At 36.3% G+C, this 17,141-nt stretch overlaps 1 protein-coding gene across 1 annotated transcript in view; it reads right to left on the reverse strand.

Annotated features, from left to right (window-relative positions):
* Positions 1–4,135: 4,135 nt before the first annotated feature.
* The window catches only part of MCU (mitochondrial calcium uniporter), a 133,581-nt gene continuing 120,575 nt past the window's right edge, over positions 4,136–17,141 (reverse strand). The window contains exons 6-8 of the mRNA XM_054690574.1: positions 16,325–16,528; positions 7,149–7,265; positions 4,136–6,149 (exon numbers count right to left, since the gene is read on the reverse strand). Of these exons, the coding sequence (XP_054546549.1) occupies positions 6,072–6,149; positions 7,149–7,265; positions 16,325–16,528 (399 nt within the window). The 3' untranslated portion in view covers positions 4,136–6,071. The remainder of the gene's footprint in view (positions 6,150–7,148; positions 7,266–16,324; positions 16,529–17,141) is intronic.

The following is a 17,141-nucleotide window of genomic DNA, read 5'->3' on the forward strand; positions in this document are numbered from 1 at the left end:
AGTATGGGTTGGGGCTTTATCAGAGGAAGAGGATGAATGGGATAAGGTGTCCATTTCTCTGGCCTTGACCCCAAAGAGTCAACAGGGTTGTTTTATTGATATTTTTCTTTAGGGAAAAAAAAAAATCTCACCATCCTTCATCCTCCTATTGTTTTCACTCAAGAAATCTCTGCGATGAGAACGCCAATATCTTATCAAGAAGAGACATCCCCTCACGTCAAAAATCTTGTTTTGTGACTTCTAGGAATTGATTTCATGATGTTACAGTCATGGAATTGTGTACTAAATAAAGATGAGGCAAAGTCAAAATGTAACTGGTGATTAGGAAATGTCTTGGTTAGACAGTCAAGGAGCTTACAATAGCACTGAAAAGAGTAGTGAGGACAGAAAATCAGGATGATCTTCTCTTGAAACCCCTGAGACTTTTATTATGATCTTGGTCCTAAAAATTACTAAAGAATTAAGGTTTAAATTGTATTTTTACCAATTCAAGCAATGATACCTCATGTTTTCATAGTGCCTTTCTTTCCAGAACTTTAAAATGGTTTGGTATTTTTTATCTTATTAATTCTCATACCAAGGGGTAGGGGCTTCAAATGAGGAATTACTCATTAAATTAATAATACGGACATGTAAGTGACATTGTTTACTAGTTTCATTTCTAGGCAAAGGAGGGAAAACATAGGGACCTGTATATTACATGTTACCAGATATAACCTTAGTAATTACAGATTTGGAGCTTGTTAGTTAGCTTCCTCACATTTTGAGGCATATGGATATGTGAAGGGTAAGGATAAAAAGGGCAGGGAAAAGGTTTGTTTTTGTTTATTTTTTAATGTTATATTAAACATGGAGCTGAGTAAAATAAAAACTCTTCTTTCCTAATGTAACCTTGACTTGATGCTTTGGGATTCTACTAACCCTGTACTTCCTCTCATCTGTTTCTTTTCCTAATTACCAAATTTCTAGTGACTGGAAAAGGATTAGTCTTGAGAAAGTAGTCCTAAATTTATCGTCATAATCTGTCAGCACAATTTTTCACTATGCTGAAGTGGCATTCAAATTATTGTGGTCCCTTTCTGCTAGGGTTTCAGTTCAATTAAATCTTCATGCTTATGAGGGACCAGGTGCCATGCTAGTCACTGGTTTTCAACAGTGACTAGGAAAAAGTGGCCCCTGAAAGCATCAAGTTTATTGTCCAGCAAAATGGTTTCATAATCAAAAGTTGTGGCTACCTACTTTATTACTAATGCTAGTGGAACATAGGCCTTTGGCCACTAGTATTAAGTTGCAATTTGATGGCAGCAATGAATGACTCTGGGACTGAGGAACTGCCTTGTTGCAGGATAGTACTGCTAAGTGTCAGTGCTCTTAACAGAAATAACAAAATTCTACGACTTCCTGTCCCTGAGAAGTCATCTGAGTGCTTCATATGTGTTGCAGAGAAACAGAGGATGTGTGTGTAAGATAAACCCAGATTTGCTGCCAAGATTGATTGTCAGAGTCAAGGACTTTCCCCAGATAGCCCTTTGGTTCTGTAAACAAGCATTCCCAGGATGGTAGAATTTCTTTTTCTTATTTCATTTCCCCCCCTTTTTAATTGACCTGCCTTTTCATATTAATTTTTTTAAAAATCTCAATTATATGAAAAATTAGAAAAAACAAAAATGAACACTCAGGTGCAATAACTTTTTGTTAATCTTGTATCATTATATACCAGTATGCATTTCTAACATATGGTTCTTTTAACATAATTATAAAGCAATTATTAAACTATGTAAACTAGAAATAACTCCTTGTTATCATCTATTATCCACTCTATACTTAAATTTCCTTAAAAAATGTCTTTTTATTACTGGTTTAAGTCAGAATTCAAATAAGAGCCAAATATTGCAAATGTTATATCTAAACTTTTAAAATCTGTAATATTCTCCAGCTTTCCCTCCTACCCCATCTTCTATGTCATTTGTGGAAGAATAACTAGTCATTTTATTCTGTAGAATGTCTCACATTCTGGATTTGACTGCTTCTTGTTGTGTTGTTTACACTCCCTTCTCCCATATTTAACATTAACTCTGGTTCATATGTATTTTTTCCTAAACTATATGCTATTAGAATTTTGAAACAAATACTCTGGTGGCACTGCAGGAATTTAATAATTTAATGCTCAGTGGGGAGCCTTGGACATAGATTAGTTAGCAGGTGGATAAAGCAGTCTGCTGTTCAGGAGAAATTTGACCTAGAAAAACAATTTTAGAGCTACCAGCATGTAAATGGTCACTGAAATGGGATAGCACGTAAGATCACCCAGTGGAAAATGGGGACCAAGATGGCAACTTGGAGAAACCTAATATCAAAGATGCAGTCAGAGGAAGAGGACATTGTGACAGAGAAGAAGTAGAGATTCAAATGCAAGATTTAAGTCATAAGAGCCAAAGACAGTTTCACGGAGAGATTGTTCAGTGGATAATGCATTTTAAAGCATTCATAAATGAACATTTATAAAGTGGGTCATTGTATATTCCATAGAATTCATGAAAATTAACCTACACATTTATCCTAAGGAAATAACCAAGAAGTATGTCTTGGAATCCAGTAAGTTTAGAGTTATTTGGGAGAGCTATGAATTATTGTCGGCAGTGATAAAAAGAAATTACAATCCTTAATAGTTTTGGTGAAAGTTCCAAAATCTAGGAAGTTCTACTTTTCTGTGAAATATTTTCACACACACACACACACACACACACACACACAATCTGACCTATTTGTATTTTTGAAACATATGTGATTACTACACTGTGGTAAGATACAATAGTACATGTAATACCATCCCTTTTCACTTCTCATGTTTCTTACCCTTCTCATCAATCCTCCAATCACTCAGGTTGACCATTTGATCATAAGATTCACTGATGATTTGTGACATAGTTCTCCCTGTGCCTCATTTTCCTTCTCTTAAAGTGATGACTTGACTAGATCAATGGTTCTCATCAGAATCACCAGGAAAGTTTGTTAAAAATAGGTTGTTGGCCCCAATTCTAGTTTCTGATTTAGTAGAGCTCAGGCAACTTGCATTTCTAATAAAGACGGACATGTCACATTGTTGCTCCAGGGATCATTCTCTGAGAGAACGCTTTTACTTTTTCCATTTTTCAAAGTCCCTCAGCAAAACTGTATTACCTAAATTCACCAAAGGACTTACTACATTCTATTATCTGTTTCTACTGAAATTTTACTAAAGACTAACAATGTTGTGGAACATGTAGATAATATTTGTTGAATGCCAACAGTAGCTTATCATTTCATCCTGATCTTCTAATACCTTATAAATGTCTCAAGGGTGTCTTTGTTAGGCTGCTGCCAGGAGGCAAGACGATAGCTACAGAGACTCTTTTTAATATCTCCCAACTCCACATTCAATATGTGTTTTTTGGTATGTCTTTGGTAGATCAGGGAGCATGTGATATTTTCCTGTTTTGTCATCATTATAGATATGATACAAACTTTAAAAAAAGTGGCAGCATCTTGGCTCATTCTTGAATGACTTTCTGGAGTCCAGGAGACTGTCCTGGACAATCAAGGTGGTCTGATATAATGGAGATTTTTTTCCCCCTGTTAATCAGGAGATAAGGATATTAGTCTCAGTGCTGCCAGCGGCTTTAATATGATTGTAGAGTTCACTCAGCCTCAGGTAGTTCTGGAAACCCTTGTCAGATGAATGGTGTGCAAATATTTTCTTCCATTTAGCAGAGTATCTGATAGTTTCTTTCACTGTGCAGAAGTCTTTTAATTTGATGTAGTTCCATTTTTTTGGTTTCTTTTGTTGGAGAAAATCTACAAAAACATCACAAAAGCCAATGTTGTGGAGTGTTTTGCCAGTTTTCTTCTCTGTATTTTGTGGTTTTTGGTCTTACATCAAAGTCTTTAATCCATTTTGAGTTAATTTTTGTATATGGTGTGAGGTAGTAGTCTAGCTTCATTTTTTTCCATGTGGCTGTCCAATTTTCCCAGTACCATTGTAATGTCATACTGATGTTAAAAAATAACTTTAGAAGTAAAAGCTCACTACCTAAAATCACAGGAAAATAAATTTTTGGTTTGGTTTAAAAAATGAGATTCCATAGTTCAAAAATTGAATAAGTATTTATTGTTCCAGAAGGTACATTGCTTTTTTTACATATTTCATAAATGATACAGGATTTTACACATGTTCAGTATTTTGTTATTTGTTTAAAGGACTTTTCACCCTCCCTTGCCTCCCACACACCCCAAAAGGATTTGCTCATTGCACTGTGCTGTTTCTTATTAAAACCCTACACAAACAGGATAAATGTTTAAAAATAATTCACACAACTTAACAAAAATAAATGAGGGAAGGGGTTGAATGACTGTGGGGCCGGTGAGGGAAGGAAGTGGGAGGAGGGGTTGGGAAGTGGAAACATGCATCCTTTCATTTCATCATGCCAGTGAAAGGGGTGCAGGAACAGCAGCAGCAGCAGCAGCAGCAGCAGCAATCCTGGTTGGCCTTCAACCTCTGCAAGGCACCTGGAGTCTGGGTTTGTCATTTAAAGTTTTTCTTTCCATATACAATGATCCCCAAGGAGGAGGAAAAAGAGAAATCCCTTGCCATTATAGGGAGCGATGAATCATGTGAAAGAAAGAAGCCAATCAGCTGTGTGGCAAGCCCCATCATCCTTTCCATCCTGCCCCCACAATATTTAAAAACAGGATATTAGACACAGATTCCTTTGACTTTTCAAATGCAGATGTCATCTGGAAATATGGTAGAAAACATTTTGATAGATAGAGTATAAGATTAATTCTTATTTCTCTCATTTTAAGATAAGAAAAAACAGGGTGAAGAGCATAGGCTGAAGGAAGCCATAGAAATGTATTCCTGTATAAAGAGAAGTTGCACCCTTTGAGATATACACACTTGATTTATAGCAATTGAAGTTGTGGAGCGGGGGAGGGCTCACAAACAGTATGGAGTGTGTGTTGGCTCACAGACAGTGTGCAGTGTGTGTCGGCTCACAAACAGTGTGGAGTGTGTGTCCTTTGAGATGAACAAAGCCTCCAGACCAGGTAGTGCTATCCTGGTGGCCTAGAATGCTGTCACACAAGCAGATTAACAGCAATTAAATTATTTTGGTTTGAAAATGGCTATAGAGCCATGATTTTTAGCCAATTTGTAAACCTTACGTCTTCCTGATTTGGTAATAAAGCTGAACACTCCCCCTCTGATTTGAGCTGTGGAGGGACAGAGGAATATCAGTGGGATAGGTAAATAAAGGAGGGATATTTTTTATTCTATTAAAAACTTATTAGTAAAAACAAAACAAAGCAAAAAACTCATGCAGTGTTGCCAATGATTTCTAGACACTGATCCAGAGCACTGAAATATATAGACATGTAAGAAGGTCTTAGGGATAATCCAAAGGGCTAATTATCAAAGAGTCATATATTGGTTCCAATTATCATATGGATAAAATTAGTATAAGCAACAGGTATGGGTGGTCAGAAAAGGGGTACAGGTAAGAGAGATTCCAGGTAACTTTGCAGAGACTGGGCCCAATCTAAAATAAATGCTAGTGGACTCAGATTCTGTTTGCCACCCATATATCTTGAGGATTTGCTTTTCTGGTATATATGCCTACGTCAAAAATAAGAAAGTCAAATTAAAAAACACATTGGAGCTGACTGGGTGCTGGTGTGTTATTGTTCTGCTGACCCTGCAAAGAAGATGCAAGAAATGAACACTTCCCGCCCCCCAGCATAATTTTCTCTTTATGAATCTCTCATCTATACGACTGCATCATTTTCATCCAGAAACTGAGATGCTTGATTAAGACAATATTCGCTAAGCCCTTTGAGCTTATATTCCACAAAGTGTGATCCTCAGATTTTAACATTCCTTTCCCCCTAAATCCCTTTTGTTTTTGATTTTTAATGAAAGGTAAAAACCCTCTACCCTGACATGGCTCCCAGCTTTCACCTGTACTGCTTTAATTAAAAAGGCAATAGTTATAAACAGGTGTTCTTTCAGTTGGGATTCAGAGGTTCATTGAAGATCAATCTTTTTCACCAATTTGTCGGAGGGGCAGATGTACTTGTAATGGGTCTCTCAGTCTCTTAAGGTCCATTTCTGCCTAAAATAGAAACAAAAGGTGAGAGAAGCTGTCTAGAGAATCTTTCAATGATATTGCTGTCTCCTGAAAAAAGTAAATTGTCATTCCTCCATCACTATGAATAAGAGAAATCATCTCAATTACTATCAAAAGATGAGTGTCTCAGAGGCAATGGGCTTTAAAGGTCCAGGACAACAAAGGGACATGCTTGGACCTCACCTTTGAGGAGTCTGGTTAATAGGTGTAGGGTGGAGCTGAAGCATCTGTGTTAGCTCCAGAGACGATTCTGATGTATTCCCTTCACTTCAGAACCACTATCCATAGCAACAGAAGATGTGACTCCACTTAGACCAAGACAGGAAGATGGAGTCTACTCAAAGTCTACTCAAACTACAATCCCATCAATCACCATATTAAAGTGGGTGAAGGAGCTTCTAGAGCTTTTTGAAAAATCTCTAAAGTCATAAAGGACTATGGAGAAGAGGGAGGAGGATTTGTTCACTAAAATAAAATATCATTTTGAAGGAAGCACACTCAATTCAAAGAGGTAACTATTATGGAAAAAAAAATGAATCTTTTAAAAAATCATCTTCTAGTTCAATAATTTCTCACCTGTATTGGGGAGAGATTTTTAGTAGTTTCTCTCTTTCATCTGGGCTTAATTTTTGCCCCATTGCTACCATATATTTTACATGAGAAGTATTTGGGTGAATTATTATAGAAAAAGATTTTAAAAAGAGAGGAAAGTAAAAATAGACAACCTCGGAAACAAAATGAGTAAAAACATGTCTAAAAATTTCAGTATGTTAAGACAGATAGGACCGATCCTCTGTTCACCTGCTTGTGTTATAAAATGTTCTGGAGAGGTATCCATGCTAAAATAGTCATTTTTATCAATTTATAAATAACTTACATAGGAAGAAGAGGGTTGGACCATTGAAAGAGTTTATCCATTGAATTGCTGTGGCTATGGAAGATGATGTCATCAAGTTGGGTCTGAGATTTATTTTTGGAACTTACCTGAGCAATTGCATCCTTGAGTTGATTGTATTTCTCTAAGTCAAACCGTGATTTTTTGGCTCCTTTATGGAAAAATAATAAGTATTGTCTGTCTCTGGCTTCTGGATAAACATATTCCTACAAAAATAAAGGAGAAATTAATTGGCTCCTTGGCATTCTATCTTCACAAAACAAGCACCTAATTGTTATTCTATACAACAATATACTGATGTGCTGTGTTAAGCACTTTCTTAAACATATTTTATTGTGAAACACACATGTAAGGAATCACCCATCATGAACATGCTAATCATTACCCTGTTGAAAAGAAAAAAACACAGCACTTCCAGGTTATCCAGTATGGCTTGACTTCTTGGCCTCTCAGTCTTACCCTTCTTGTTTTTAAAAAATTTTATTTATTTATGTTATGGTACCCCTATCAAGTATTACCACAGTAGTGCACCTACCACCAACTCACTTATATTCCACCACATAGACCATTGTCCTTCCTTCCCTCTTTGTTCTGACCACTCAGTCACCCCTCCCCACCTTGGTGCTTTAGTTCTGTAGTCAGCTATCAAGGGTTACTTTTTAAGCTGGTCTTTATATCACTATTAATTTAGTTACTTTATGTTCCACACATTAGTGACACCATCTTTCTCCTTCAAGCTCCATCCATGTTGCCACAAATGGCATGAGTTTATCATTTTTTTAAAGGTTTATTTATTTATACAAAAACTGGGGTACAGGCCAGATGTGCGGGAGGGTGAGAGGATTCGCCAGAGACAGAGTAGGGTACAGAACAGGCAGACTGACTGAAATACACTGCTGAGGGGAGCAGCAGGCAAGACAAGAGATGTCTGCCGTGCCATGTGGATATCTCCCTGGGCAGTGGGGATTGAATCTGCGCTGCAGAGGCTGAATAGCTTCACAGACCTGATTAACCACCTGCACCACCAGGGAGGCCTGAGTTTATTTTTTTTGATTGCTCGGTAATACTCCATTGTGTGTGTGTGTGTGTGTGTGTATGTATATATATATATAAGTGAGTGAATATATATATATATACACACACACACATACACACACACATATACCACACTTTCTTGATCCACTCATCTGTTCTGGGCACTGCAGTTGCTTCCATAATTTAGCTGTAGTGCTGTAATAAACATGGAATGCAAGTTTCCTTTCAAATTTGTGTTTTTGAATTTTTTCAGTCCTATCCTTCCTAATCAAAGTAAATCCCCAGAGGAAGGAGCATACCTAAACCTCAGGTTCATCTTTCTGGGACTCCTCTTCATCTGATCCTTGCCTGGTAATTTTTACTATCTTAGTAGATCCCAAGTGTCTACAGGCAGATGTGTTTTATGTTTTGACTAATTATTCTAATTTTGTCTAATGGGAGGGTTGGTCTGATTACTTAATATGCCATACTAGAAGTATAAGTAAATATTTGTAATTATTAATGACAGATAATAGAGGAACAGTATTTAAAGGAACTGTGAAAACCTCTTAAAAATAGAATTAGGACACAGAAACATCAATTCCAAAGAGCACCTGCACCCCTATGTTTATAGCAGCACTGTTTACAATAGCTAAGCTTTGGAAACAACCCAAATGCCCAAAAATAGATGACTGGATCAAGAAGATGTGGTACATATATACCATGGAATATTACTCAGCCTTCAAAAAAGATAAACACATGCAATTTGCAGCAACATGGATGGCGCTGGAAGGGATCATGCTCAGCGAAATAAGCCAAAAAGAAAAAGAAAAATACCGGATGGTCTCACTCATAGCAGGAATCTAGAAAACTTAAATAAGGGACCAGGAAAATGAATATAAGAAAGTGAAAATCAAAATCAACAAAAAACTATGAACCAGAGACACTTTTTGGGAGGTGGGGGGGCGGGAGGGGAAGGATTGGGGTCAGAATGGGGCGTTTGCAATTGTATGGGGGAATATAAAAATAAAATTTAATATTAAAAAAAAAAATAGAATTGAGGAGGGCTGAATCAAGTAACATTGACCAAAGGGATAACTGTTGGATTAAAAACATGAGGAAAAGTCTCCACTTTCATCTAAATTGTTGCTACTAGGCTACTTAGCTATCTTTGTTAGGATGTAAATGTACACACTAATTAAATTTATTCAAATCTATTTTATGATTTCCCTTTTGGACAACTGGCATTTACTAAGGAACTATGTGCTAGACTTTAATTTAGATATTTGGTGACTGGTAATAAGTAAAAAGAGATGTAGAAAGCTTGGTTATAAAGGAAAGAGAGGAGAGACTGAAAACAGAGGAAACACAAAATATATACTGGGGTAAGACACTGGGAAGGGTATGGGATTAAGAACAGGTGGGGTATGGGATGCAGCAAAAGCAGTAGTAAGAGGAAAATATATAGCAATACAGGCTCACATCAACAAACAAGAAAGAACTCAAAGAAACAACCTAATCTCACATTTCAAAGAACTAGAACAACAAAAAACCCTAAAGCCAGTAGAAGAAAGGAAATAATAAAAATCAAAGCAGAAATAAATGAATTAGAAATCAAAAAAACAATCCAAAAGATCAATGAAACCAAAAGTTGGTTCTTTGAAAAATTAAACAAAATAAACAAACTTCTAGCAAGGCTCACAAAGAAAAAACGGGAGAAAACACATATAAATAGGATTATAAATGAAAGTAGAGAAATCACAACAGACTCAGTAGAAATCAAAAGAATAATAAGAGATTACTATGAACACTTACACGCAAACAAATTTAACAACCTAGAAGAGATGGACAAATTCCTAGAACAATAAAATCATCCAAAGCTGGACAAAGAAGAAATAGAACAACTAAACAGACCAATTACAAGCAGTGAAATTGAAGCAGTAATCAAAGCACTCCCCCCTCAAAAAAAGCCCAGGCCCAGGCGGCTTCACAAATGAATTCTACCAAACGTTCTGCTGTGAATTAGTGCCTATCCTACACACAAACTCTTTCAAAAAACTGAAAAAGAAGGAATACTACCAAATACGTTCTATGAAGCCAACATTACACTAACACCAAAACCCAACAAATAGACGGCACAAAAAAAGAAAATTACAGGCCAATCTCCCTAATGAACACTGATGCAAAAATCCTCAACAAAATCCTTGCCAACAGAATCCAACAATGCATCCATAAGATAATTCACCATGACCAAGTAGGATTTATTCCAGGGACACAAGGATGGTTCAACATCCGAAAATTAATCAATGTAATCCAACACATCAACAAAAAGAAATATAAAAACCATATGATAATATCCATAGATGCTGAGAAAGCATTCGACAAAGTACAACACCCATTTATGATAAAGGCCTTTGAAATTCTCGGGATACAAGAACATACCTCAACATCCCATTAAGATCTGGAACAAGACAAGGATGTCCACTCTCACCACTGCTTTTCAACATAATACTGGAAGTCCTAGCCAGAGCAATAAGACAAGAGAAAGACATACAAGGAATCCAAATAGGCAAGGAAGAAGTCAAACTATCACTATTTGCAGATGATATGATAATGTACACAGAGAACCCCAAAAACTCCACAGAAAAACTAATTCAACTAATCAGTCACTTTAGTAAAGTGATAGGATACAAAATGAACACACAAAAATCAGCAGCCTTCCTATACACAAACAATAAATCTGAAGAAGAAGAAATCAAGAAAACCATTCCTTTTATTATTGAAACAAAAAAAAAATCAAATACTTGGGAATAAACCTAACAAAAGAAGTAAAGGACCTATACAAAGAAAACTTAAAACACTGTTAAAAGAAACAGAAGTAGACACAAAGAAATGGAAAACATCCCCTGCTCATGGATCAGAAGAATTAACATTATCAAAATGGCCATCCTACCAAAAGCAATCTACAGATTCAATGCTATTCCAATTAAAATTTCAATGTCATTCTTCAAAGAAATAGAAAAAATATTGATGAAATTCATATGGAGCCACAAAAAAACCCCGAATAGCCAAAGCTCTCCTGAAAAAAAAAAGAAGGGAATGGAGGGATCACTCGCCCAGATTTCAAACTATACTACAAAGCCATAATAATCAAAACTGCATGGTATTGGAACCAGAACAGACACACAGACCAATGGAACCAAATAGAAAACCCAGAAAGAAACCCACAGATTTATGGTCAACTAATCTTTGACAAAGGAGCAAAAAATATACACTGGAGCAAAGAAAGTTTGTTCAATAAATGGTGCTGGGAAACCTGGGTTGCTACATGCAAAAGAATGAAACTTGACCACTACCTCACACCATGCACAAAAATTAACTCAAAATGGATTAAAGAACTAGACATAAGACCTGAAACCTTAAAATATATAGAAGGAAATACAGGCGAAACACTACATGACATGCACCTCAAAGACATCTTTACAGACGCATCACCCAAAGCAGTGATAGTGAAGGCAAAGATAAACAGTTAGGACTACATCAAATTAAAGAGCTTCTGCACAGCAAAAGAGACAACAACCAAAACAAAGAGAAACCCCACCGACTGGGAGAAAATTTTTGCACACAACACTAATGATAAAGGACTGATCACAAAAATCTACAAAGAGCTGATGAGACTCAACAAAAACAAAGAAGATAATCCAGTCAAAAAATGGGCACAAGAGCTAAAAAGAAACTTCTCTGAAGAGGAAATACAAATGGCCAACAGGCATATGAAAAAATGTTCAACATCATTTGTAATCAGGGAAATGCCAATCAAAACTACAATGAGATACCATCTTACACCAGTGAGAATGGCACATATTAAAAAAACTAGCAACAACAAATGTTGGCGAGGATGTGGAGAAAAAGGAACTCTCCTGCACTGCTGGTGGAAGTGCAAACTGGTCCAACCACTATGGAAAGCTGTGTGGAGATTCCTCAACCTACTAAAGATAGAGCTTCCATATGACCCAGCAATTCCACTCCTAGGTATTTACCAAAGGACACAGAAACATCAATTCCAGAGGGCACCTGCACACCTATGTTTATAGCAGCACTATTTACAATAGCTAAGCTTTGGAAACAACCCAAATGCCCAAAAATAGATGACTGGAACAAGAAGATGTGGTCCATAAACACCATGGAATATTACTTAGCATTCAGAAAAGATAAACACATGCAATTTGCAGCAACATGGATGGAGCTGGAAGGGATCATGCTCAGCGAAATAAGCCAGAAAGAAAAAAAAAAAATACCGGATGGTCTCACTCATTGCAGGAATCTAGAAAACCTAAATAAGGGACCAGGAAAAAGAATAACTATAAGAAAGAAAAAAATCAAAATCAACAAACAACTATGAACCAGAGACACACTATGGGGGGTGAGGGGCGGGGAAAGGAGGGATAGGGGTCAAAATAAGGGGGTTGCAATTGTATGGGAAATATAAAAATAAAATGAAAAAAAAAAACAGGTGGGGTAAGATACTGGAAAGGGTATGGGGTTAAGAACAGGTGGAGAAGGTGCCTCCTTGGTGTTAAAGACACAGTGTTATCAAGGTATCACCAGCCACTGCAACATGAGTTTGATGTGGCCCACTGCTCCCCTCAGCAGTGTATTTCAGCAGATCCACCTGTTCTGCTCCCCATTCTGTCACTGGTGAATCCTCTCACCGCCTACACCTATCTCTGGCCTATACCTCCAGTTCTTGTATGCATAAATAAATAAATCTTTAAAAAAAAATGAATGGAGGAGCTAGCTCCTGATAAAAAATGCCACCTCTTACTTGAGATTAAAAGAAATAGTATGAAAGTAGTGTTAAAGTCACAGAAATTAGGAATTAGAAAGCTTGTATTTGTTAGCTTTAATTTCCTAGGAGAAATAGGAGGCAAGATCAAGTGTGGGATGGGGAGCATCCTGTGAAGTCTTAGAATAACTATTGTGGGGGTATGGAGGAAGGAAATCCAATTAGAAACACCATCAGAGGCCCATTCCACACAGTTACATTATTTTTCTCTAACAATGTGCAGCAGCTGGGATATAAGATAAATTGCTAGATTCATCCAAGGTTAAGCATTAATAAAGTACATATGGTGAAAAGAAAAAGGGGCATGGACTGTAGGATACTAAAAATGACAACATGGTATAAGGTGGGATTGAAAAGGCAACACAAGGAAAATGATAATAAAAAGTTAAGAGGGAGGCAGCTGGAGTCTAAAAGTCATGATGAGGTGAACAGAGAAAGTGAGTGAATAAAAGGGCTAGAAAGAAAAGAAACTATGGTCAGGTATTAGCATACTAATTTATATGATAAGTAGGTCAGTTTTAGGGAAGAAGGTACTGGAAGTGATTTGGAGTAGAATATAAACGTTTGTTATTGGACTGAGATGACAAAAGGCATTAAAGGCTAGGTCAGTCAGTGTTTCTTAACCTTTTTTTTTCATTATTGTAAACCTAATAAGACCTTTTAAGCATTTATTTATTGCCCCTCCTGCCCAAGGAAGATATGCTGTATTATATGTTTATGTAGTATATTTCCTAAGATATTTTTACTCCCCAGTTTTCACCCTCTTGAGGGTGACCTCCCCTCCATTGCTAGTGTCCTGCATGGATGGTCCACACACATGCTGAAGGAACTCTGAACGGCAATTCTTTATTGTAGGCTCTTTTTCTGCATAATAAAAATTGGCATCCAGATTTAACTGAAATATTAATCAGTGTAATTCAATAGTACACTTGATTTTATGATTTCAAGGAACTTGTTATTTTACAAAGATTCTTTGGAATTATATTGTTTAGCTATATTTAGGTTGCTAGGAAATAAATCTCTTTGTAATACCAGTTTGGAAGACTTTAAATGTGTCGAACAGGCATTTCGCTTCACAGATGCTAATTATGGATAGTGATGTGGAAAAGAATATTTACATGAAAAACTACATTTCATTTAGTAAATTATTTCTTACAACTGCTATTTTGTGACTTGTCACTTGGGGGCAGCAAGAATACTTGGGATCAAAGAAGTAGAGCACTGATCTAGCAGAACAGATACGTTTTCAAGATAAAAAGCACTGCTCAAGGATGGCAGAGAAATAAAAATTGAAAAAATGCAATGCCTCACCTAGGCTAGTAGGACGGAAAAGACACTGTACATAAAAAAATTACAAATAGGATAGCACAGGATAAGTGAAATAAGAGCTACAATCTACTATAGGAATTCAGAAGAGGGAAAGATCAAATTTGACTGCAGGAAATTGGCCAAAGTTTCATGGATATAAACAGTTAAACAATCCCTGACATCTGACAGGTAGAGTTCAACAGGGAGAACTTTTCCAGCTGATAGAATGATGTGAGGTAAGATTATATAGATACGGAGGCTGGAAAAGACAGAGAGCAACCAGTTATGAATATTAGGCTAAGGGGTTTGGAATTCAAACAATAGCTAGAAAGAATACACTAAAGGAGTATGTCTATGAGGGAGAGAAGAGAGAGAGGGAAAAAAACAAAGACGAAGAATATAAGCAATCCATGTCCAGAACCATGATTAGACATGACTGCTCTGGCTAGTAGAAACCAGACATGGTACTAAGTGTTGAAGACTCTGGGTAAACACAGGAAGGACATGAACAGTTTACTGTCTCTTCTTACTACAGAGCTTGGAAGGTCCAGAAAGGCTTAAGAATATTCTTGGGCTTTAATTTTCCCACACAAGGTCTTGACCACTGACAAAACTATAACAGAAACAAAAATGCCTAATTTTATCAGGAAAAAGATAAAACTTGCATGCAAACCATAGATCTGAGGCATACAGCAGGGGAGGAGAAGAGAGAGAGGCCAAAATGGGAGGGAAGAGCACAAGGGACTATGGTGATGGTTCACAGGTGCTGTGGCAGTAGGAGAGTTACAGAACTACACCTGAGTGGAGAAATCAAATATTGTACAAAAATGAACAATGTGAGAAAATAGAAACACGAATTAATAAAAAATGCCAATGTTCAATAATAGTAATATTAAAAACATAAAATAAGCAACTCAGTTTTCTTATATTAGTCAAGAAAAATAGCATAGGAGCCTCCCTGGTGGCCTAGTGGCTCAGTCTCAGTGCTATCACCATGAAGGCCGGAGTTTAATTCCCAGCTAGGGAGCTAACTCACATGGTACAGCAGACCTCTCCTGCCTCATCTGCTGCTCCCCTCAGCAGTGTATTTCAGTAAATCTGCCTGCTCTCTGCTCCCCACTCTGTCTCTGGTGAATCCTCTCAACCCCCGCACCTCTGGTCTACACCCCGGTTTTTCTATGCAAATATAAATAAAATCTTTAAAAAAAGAAAGCAAAAAAAAAAAAAAAACTTCCATCAAAAACAGTAATAAAAAAAGAAAAACAGAATAATGTCTCATACTTCTTAGCTATTTCAATGGTTTTTTTATTCAAGGGCATATTTGGCTGGATCGGCAATGGTACAGCACATATGTGGTAATAAATCCCTCATACTTTATAACCCGACACCATCGATTTCCAAGCTACTGAAAAAATAGTACTGGCAAGATAAATTAGTTATACATACTGATATTTAATAAATGAGCCTAGGCCGATAAAGAATGGGCCAAGAGTATAAAACGATTATGTATCTAATTGTCAACTCTCTTCCATGAAGTGAAAGCAATAACAACAAAAACATCTATACTCTTAACATACTTTGGAAGAAGCCCAGAGTTTAATTTAACAATTTGATGAGTTATTATAAATTTTCCCTTCTAAGAATTCAATAAAAATGGAAAGCTTGGAACTACCCCCAATCAACTATTAAATTAATTACATAGTAGATAAAAAGCCAAGTCAACTTAGCTGAACAAGTTACTCTACAGCTGACTACTCTTTTTCTTTGCCCTCTTAGGCTATTCTCCTTTACCCTCTTATACTATAATGTACTTTAATACATTTTTATTATTTTAATGATTCTTACAGTTCTCAATAACCTTTGAGCTCTATGAAGGTATAAGTTACATCTTTATCTCTTATCTTTAGCACCTAGATAGTACTTGATAAATAATTGGCATGCAAATACACATGTATATAAACAAGTAAGTGTGTGTGTTAAAGCATAAATGAGCAGTTTAAGGGAATGGACTTTAGAAAGAATATGAGAAAAGAGAATTTATTGACAACCAAAACTTCATTACTATGTCACAAAGAGGTACTAAAAGGGAATGCTTACCTGGCGTGTCATTACAAAATATGCATACATTGCCATAGCACTCCCATAAGTGATAAAATAGGTGACTGGCTCCATGATGTCCCAGGAATATTCCCACCAGGTAAGCCGGGCCAAAATGCCAAACTGTGTTGCCATGTAGGCAAGTCCACCCCATAGCACCAAAGTGGTCCTCTTCTCAGCTTTTCTGCTAATCTCAATTCGTACCTATGGAGCACACATGATCAAAATGTAAGGCATTTGACAGAGATCCAATTTCAAACTCATATTCAAACTGTTCTATGTTCACCAAGAAAAATAGGAAACAAGAAGATATAAATTAGTCTCAATTCTAGTAAATATAGCTTATCTTCTTAAATAGTACCTAGTTTTCAATGAATAAAATATTTTGTAGTACTAGTAGAATTTATTTCTTAAAATGGAAAAATCATCCTATTAAAAATAAGGAGACGTGTTTATTGCAAACCATTGAGAAAAGTATAAAGAAGAAAAATCAGTAATAATCCTACTACTTTATTAGCATTTAGAATATATTCCTTTTGATTTTTTTCTTTATACATACACACAGCTATAATACAATTAAAAACTGGATTATAGTGGCATTAATATGCACTCTTTTTATAATTTACTTTCATGAAATACCATGAGTGGTTTTGTATATCATATTAGACATACACAATCATTTTAACAGCTGCATAAAATTCCATATAATATTAATTCTTAAATTGGCTAAAGTCATTATCCACCACACCTGAACCTTTATGATAAGCAATTATTCTATTCTTTGTTGTACAGGTGGGAAATCTAGTTAAAGCAGTAC

Source organism: Talpa occidentalis, unplaced genomic scaffold (assembly GCF_014898055.3).
Source record: "Talpa occidentalis isolate TD23 unplaced genomic scaffold, MPIMG_talOcc4v2.1 talOcc4.8, whole genome shotgun sequence".
In the NCBI taxonomy this organism is placed as follows: Eukaryota; Metazoa; Chordata; class Mammalia; order Eulipotyphla; family Talpidae; genus Talpa; species Talpa occidentalis.